Raw genomic sequence first — 6754 nt, 5'->3', positions numbered from 1 at the left:
ACCCCGCCCCGCCCCCGCCGCGCCACTCGCGAGCCTGCGCAGCGGCGGGAACTTCAGTGCGCTTGCGCAGCTCGGAGAGCCGCGAGCCCCGGGCGGCTACCTCACGCGGCGGCTCCGCGCACGACGGCGCGCGGGGGACGTCAGGGGCGGTGCCGCAGCAGTTGCCCCTGGTAACCAGGAGGCCGCTGGAGGAGGCGGAGGCTGAAGAGGAGGAGGAGGGACTCGGCGGGAGGATGGTGAGTGTGGGGGCCGCTCTCCAGGCCCCTCTGGATCCTGCCGGTCACCCCCTTCCCGTGGGGCCCTGAGCTCAAAGCCGAGAGGGACAGGGTGGCGCTCTGCCGGCTCCCGGAACTCTGGCTGGCAGCGTGGTGGCGGGCGCCCCAGGGTGGGCCCTGGGGAGGCCTGGGCCGGGGAGGAGGGTGGGGCTGGTAAGGGTCGGAGACCCGGCGCGGGCCGCGGGCTCGGCGCCGCTCCGGGCGGGGCTGCGGCTGGGGCTGGGTCGGGGTCGGTCGTGGTCAGACGGAGCGGAAGGCGGGCTCCACTCGGGGCGTGCATTGCCCCGGAGGTTAGGGTGCTCCCAGCCGGCCGAGGTCGCCCTGGCGGTCCCGGGACGTGGGGACCGGCGCCCCTCGCGCCAGGGGGCGCTGGGTGCAGAGGGAAGGGGCAGGTTCTAGGCCCCTCGCCCCCCGCGCCTTCTGCGATCCGCGATTATGTATTTGCCTAGAGTTCTCTACGGTCTGGTTGTAGATAATGACAGATGTTGACCGGTTTTTCGTTCCGTACTTAATCCGTCTAGATAGAGACGAATTAGCCGTTTAGTCTCAAGTATTTCTTTCAGAAGCTACTGCAAGCTCCTTATGCAAGTGACCGCACCAGGACCAAAAAGTCTTTAATTCCAGTTTGAGGTCTACAAATTAAAGAGAGGGGAGTTAAAACTGGAAAATGGGTATTAATTTGGAGCAAGTCTTTCCCCGTCTACCACAGAGTTTACCCAAATTATAAAATAAATCTGAACGCTTTCAAGTCTGGTTTTTTGTTTGGGTTTTTTGTGCAGCTAGGTGGAGGGAGTAAAGTGAAATTGAGTACTTTTAGAGCTAGTCAAGGAAAAATTGATTTGAGTACTTAGAGCAGGTTGGTTGGCTTACCAAGTGCAAACAACCAATCGTAGTTACTTCGATACCCTACCTCTTCCACGCTTTCTTTTCTTTTCTTTTTTTTTTTTTTTTTTTTTGTGGAACCGGGGATTGAACTCAGATCCTTGTGTTTGCCAGTCAAGCGCGTATCCTACTGAGCCATCTCCTCGGCCCCTCTTCCACTCTTTCTGAGAGTTAAAAATGTTGAGCCACTTCTGTTGATTTATGAAGAAAAAGTTTGATGTCGAGAAGGAAAAAAATGTATCACTTTGGTCAGATTTTTGATTGGCAAAGTTTTTCTTTCTTTTTATTTTGTGGAACGGGGGATTGAACTGAGGCCCTTGCGCTTGCCAGGGAAGCACTCTTTCCACTGAGCCATCTCCCGGGCCCCAATGGCAGAAGGATTTATTTATTTATTTATTTATGTTCTGCATGCCTCCAGGGCAGGTTTGGCTGGGTTGAGTTGTGGGGATCCGAACCACAGCAACCTGAGCCTGACTGCTTTGTTGAAGCAGCCACTTAAAGAGCTGAGTTAAGGGGCAGGCCCCCAGCAAAGTTTTTCAAATGAGTTTGCATTGTTGGATTGTTAAAGAAGTATAATGATTTGATCTGAGGTTGCTGGTCAGATTTCACACTTGCTACATTCGCTTTTTTTTTTTTTTAAACCTAAACCTAAACAAATTTGGGGTGGAGGATCTTGGACTCACTATGTAGCCCAGCTATCGGTGATCCTTCTACCTAAGCCTCCTGAATGCTGGGGTTACAGTTGTGTGCCGCCATACCTGGCTTAAACATATTTTTAAAAGTATTTTCTTAATTATTTATACCTGAGCTGTCCATTCAAAGGGTAAGTTTATTTCTACAAATTACTACAAACATAAATACACAGAGAAACAGAATTGAAAGGAAAAAGGCATGTCAAACCCACAGAGAATGAGAATTGTCATTACAGAGGACACTCTGGGGTCTGGCTAACTTTCCCATTCTGTTTATCGGTTAGCTGGACTGTATCATTTCATGATTGCCTTATGTATAGTGCCAACATAACAATTAACCACTGCTTGTGTCTCAAGGTACAAACTGGCAGTGTATACAACGACTAGATAACAGTTGTAGCTTACAACTGTTTATCGTTCAATGATAAAAACATGAGGAGATGGCTCAGAATAAGCACTTTCCTGGGAGGCACAAAGGCCTGAGTTCCATCCCTGGTTCCACAATAAATAAATAAATAAATAAATAAATAGAAATGATTAAAAAAAAAACCAAAAACATGCTTTTTCTGTTTTCCTTGAACAGTAAGGAATTAGCACAAAATTTTTTGGATTCTTTATCTGTTTTCCCAAGTACTATCCCCTCTCCCAAAGTATGAGCTATTCTTTTTTATTTTTTTTTTTAAAGTGAATCTTTAAATTTCATTTTTATCTTTTGTTTATTTATTTATTTGGTACAGGGTTTCACTATGCAGTTTGGACTTGTGATCCTCCTGTCTGAGCCTCCCCAGCACTGGGATTACAGGCGTACATCACCACACCAGGGCTCAGGGGCCGGCTCAGCATGTGGTACTGGGAATCGAACCCAGGTCCTTGTGCTTGCCAGGCAAGCTCTTAGACCGCCTAGCTGTCTCCCCAGCCCATGAGCTATTCTTAGAGATGAAAATGGAACACTGAATGTCAGGCTTTTTTCTTTTTCTTTTTTTAATGGGGAATGATCTCAGAAGCTTGCACTTGTCAGGCAGGTACTGTATTTTTTTCTTTTTTTTTTTAATTTTGTTTTTAAAAACTTCAACAATGGGGGTCAGGAATATACCTTAGTAGTATATCACCTGCCTGATGTGTAAGGTCCTGAGTTTGATTCCCAGTACCAAAAAAACCCTTCAGCTATAACTAGTATATTTTTTCTAAATTTGAGGTCCTGAAGAAAAAAAAAAAAAGTATGGTTTTCTCTGAACATTTAGCATCTGCTCTTTTACCCTTACTTTGTTGCACCAGTTCCTTCATGAAATGCTAAGATGACAGCAATTTGGGCACATAACTAACTGGTCACTATTATTTAATAATAATTTAGGGGACCTACCCATTAGCGCAGGTGCTTCAGTGCCTGCTGAAATAAAGCAGTCAGGCTCAGGATGCTGTGGTTTGATCCCCTCATCCTCAAGCCAAACCAGACCTGCCCTGAAGGCAATCTGAGCGGCCCAAAAATAATAATAATTCAGTAATTATTTTTGGAGTACTTTCTTTTTTTTTTTTTTTTTTTTTTTTGAGTACTTTCCATACATGTGGAGCTGGTAGTCATTGTTAAGCACGTTCAGCATCTAAAGATTTTCCCCAACAGTATTTCTATTTTTTGGCTAGGATATGGTAATGAAGAATATAATTTGTGGTTGTTGTTTGAGTTTTGGCCTTTTTTGGTACCAAGAATAGAACTCAGGACCTGTGCCAGGCAGGCATAGTGCACTCAGCTATATTCCTGACACCTGAAAAGTATAATTTAAAAATATACTATAAAAAAAAAAAATGTGGGCTGGGGGCATGGCTTAATGGTAAGAGTATATGTTTGGTGTATGCAGGACCCAGGGGTTAATCCCCAGCACTGCAAGAAAAAAAATTTGTTTTTCTTTTTTTTTTTTAATTTTATTTATTTATTTGTGTGTGTGTGGCCAGCTCAGCCCACCAGGGGGGTGGGGCTGGCTGGCATGTGGTGCTGGCAGATTGAACCGTGGTCCCTGTGCTTTGCTAAGCTTGTTCTAAGTAGGTGCTTTAGACCACTGAGCCATCTCACCAGCCCTGTTTTTGTCTTTTTGAGGCAGGGTTTCACTGTGCGGTTCAGGCTGGCCTTGAACTCATTTTGTGGCCCAGCTGGCCTCCAACTTGCAGCCATCCTCCTGCCACAGCCTAAGTACTGGGATCACAGGTGTGAGCCTCCATGCCCAGCAAGGAAAAAAAAAAAATGTAAGAAAACACAGCTGTTGGGCTGGGGAGATGGTGCAGTAGAATAAGCGCTTCCCTGGCAAGCGCAAGGGCCTGAGTTCAATCCCTGGTTCCGCAAAAGAAAAAAAAAACAAACCACAGCTGCTGTTGGGAGTGGTGACACATGGATGTAGTCCCAGGATGCAACTGGTGAGGCAGAACGATCACTGAAAGTTCAGGGCCAGCCTGAGGTACCTAGGGAAACCTGGTCTCAGAAGATGGGGGGAGAGAGGGAGAAAGCAGGAGAAGGAGGAGGGAAGGAGGGAGTGGGAGGGAAAATAGAGCTACTCTGAGTGGCTACTATGTACCATTCTGAGCAGCCGCCTTAGGAAACATTGTATTTATTTAGTAGAAAGATGAGCGCCGCAGAAGTTTGGCTTAAAATTCTCCCTCTTAAAGTTTTGACCCAAGTAAAATGTTTACAGAGGCCAGAGGTGGTGGCCCTTGCCTGTAATAGGAGAATTTGGGAGGCTGAGGCAGGAAGATTAAAGTAAGTCAAAAGCCATCCTCTACACAGTGAATTCAAGATCAGCCTGGCCTACATTTTAAGACCCTCCCTCAAAAATAAATAAAAGTTTTTTAAAAAAAGAGGCAAAATAAAGTAAATCAGCTTATTTAAAGTAGTTAATGGAGTGTCTTTTTCTGACGGTTGGCTCAGTAGTACAACTTTTAAATCTTGTGTGCTCTTCCCAGCCATATGTATGAAGCAGATTTTGAGGCAGATAACATGTCTGTAGTTAACAGTATCTTTTGAGGACTTGCTCCCAGAAGTTTGTTGAGATGTCTTGTGGCTCAGTCAGACCTCTTGTGTCCACTGGGGTGCATACAGCCTGTGCGCCCACGTGCTGCTTTCACAGACCTGCAGCCTACTGCGGCCTGTGGTCAGCGTCACAGATGTGAATCCTGCTGGAGTGTATGTCGGTTTCCCTCACTGTCCTGTGGGGCACATTGGAAATGTCAGTGCTGATTGAATGAATGGATAGCCAGACCAAAAATATACTTTAAAAATTAATTTCTAATTGGGAGGCAGATATACAAATTGAGCAGCAATAATACTGTAATTGTTACCTAGAATAAATTGCCTTTTGATGACCAGTGCAAATTGAATGAAATCATGAGGGACTGATGGGGGCAGAAAGCTTCTCTATAAAATATTTACAGTACTTCAAGTGAATGGAATTGTTTCCTATTTACAACTTGAGTTTGCTGTCTTTTTCCTTAAAAATCAATTTCATGGCTGGTCAGATAGCTCAGTGGATTAAAGCACCTGCTTAGGCAAAGCACAGCGGCCAGGGTTCTATTCCCGGCATGTGTGCCAGGCCCCACTCCAGGGCACACTGAGACAGATGGAGACTGGTTGTGGTGGCATGCTCCTATAATCCCAGCACTTGGGAGGCTGAAAACAGGAGACTCACTACAAGTCTGATCTATGTAATGAGACCCTGTAGACCCTGTACTAAAAATAATATAATAATAATAAATTTCCAGGATTTGTTGAAACTGTACTTTCGATTTGATTTGAAACTGTCTCATTGCTATATGTTTATCAATAAAACTTTGAAAAAATAAATCAGGCAGTGTACATAGTATATTTACTGCATCCTACAAAAGCTAAATGTAAATGTTATGACTCTCAATTGTTTCCGTTTTTGAACTATAAGTTTGATTAATTTGAAGAAATCCTGCAGAATAACAGTCTAGGATGCTAATATTCAAGGTAAACAATAAATGTAAGTACTTCTTTCCTTTGATTATAAAGGTACTAGGATTGATAGGTCCTATCATAGATCTATTTTCAGTCTTTGGAGTAATATGCATACTATTTCTGCAATGGATGTACTAAATGACATCCCATCAACAATGTAAAAGTTTCTTTTTCCCCAGATTCTCACTGTCCAAAGACAATGAATCACTGTGTGAAGGAGATAATTGAATTCATATTTGTTGCCATTCTGTGAACAATATCAAAGATACAAAATCAAACTATCCACAACTGAATGAGACAATACAGAAAAATGTATTAGATATGCACAAATGTAATCTTATTCTCCTATAAATCCTGTCATTTGTGGTAGCAAAGATGTAAGTAGGGGATATTATGTGGAGGTAAAAAACCAGCTACGTATTTGTAGGAGCAAGAAGAGTTCATTTTGTAGAAGTAAAGATTAGAATAGTTGTCACTTCTAGTTGAGTAGGCAAGGAAAAAAAAAGGAGGGGAACAGCATAAGGCTAGATGAAAACTAAAACAACTGAATAAGAAGAATTGTGTCTAGTGTTCTATAGTACAGAGCCTCCTAGTTATTTTGAAATTTATAATTCAATATAATTACGATGGTTGAAGGGTTTGTAACACATAGAAATGATAAGTGTTATACAAATAGGAATATCAACTACCCTGATTTAATCATCACACATAGTGCATATGTATGAAATTATCATACTGTACCTCCAAAATGTTTACAAATATTACACACTGAGTAAAAATTGTGTAATGACCTCCAATAAGGGGGCTCATAGCCACAAAGCAGTTTCCTCAGGTGGATTCTACCCGTGCATTGCAGAAAGGCTGGCGCTGTGGTTTCCCTCAGGTGATGGAAATTTCAAGGAATGAGTTTTTTGTAGTGAGAGGCTGAAGCTGCTTTCTTCTTCTGA

The 6754-nt window shown here is 43.6% G+C and overlaps 1 protein-coding gene and 1 non-coding gene across 2 annotated transcripts in view; both read left to right on the top strand.

The window, feature by feature from the left end:
• The first annotated feature begins 76 nt into the window (after positions 1–76).
• The window catches only part of Arl3 (ADP ribosylation factor like GTPase 3), a 46464-nt gene continuing 39786 nt past the window's right edge, over positions 77–6754 (top strand). Inside the window, exon 1 of the mRNA XM_004631488.3 lies at positions 77–236. Coding sequence (XP_004631545.1) covers positions 234–236 — 3 coding nt within the window. The 5' untranslated portion in view covers positions 77–233. The remainder of the gene's footprint in view (positions 237–6754) is intronic.
• LOC111816861 lies at positions 5123–5243 on the top strand. Its single transcript, XR_002821182.1, has one exon.

This window comes from Octodon degus, unplaced genomic scaffold (genome assembly GCF_000260255.1).
Source record: "Octodon degus isolate 3935 unplaced genomic scaffold, OctDeg1.0 scaffold00042, whole genome shotgun sequence".
Lineage (NCBI taxonomy): Eukaryota > Metazoa > Chordata > Mammalia > Rodentia > Octodontidae > Octodon > Octodon degus.
The sequence above is the reverse complement of the archived record's forward strand: the minus strand, read 5'-3'. Positions and strand labels throughout refer to the sequence as shown.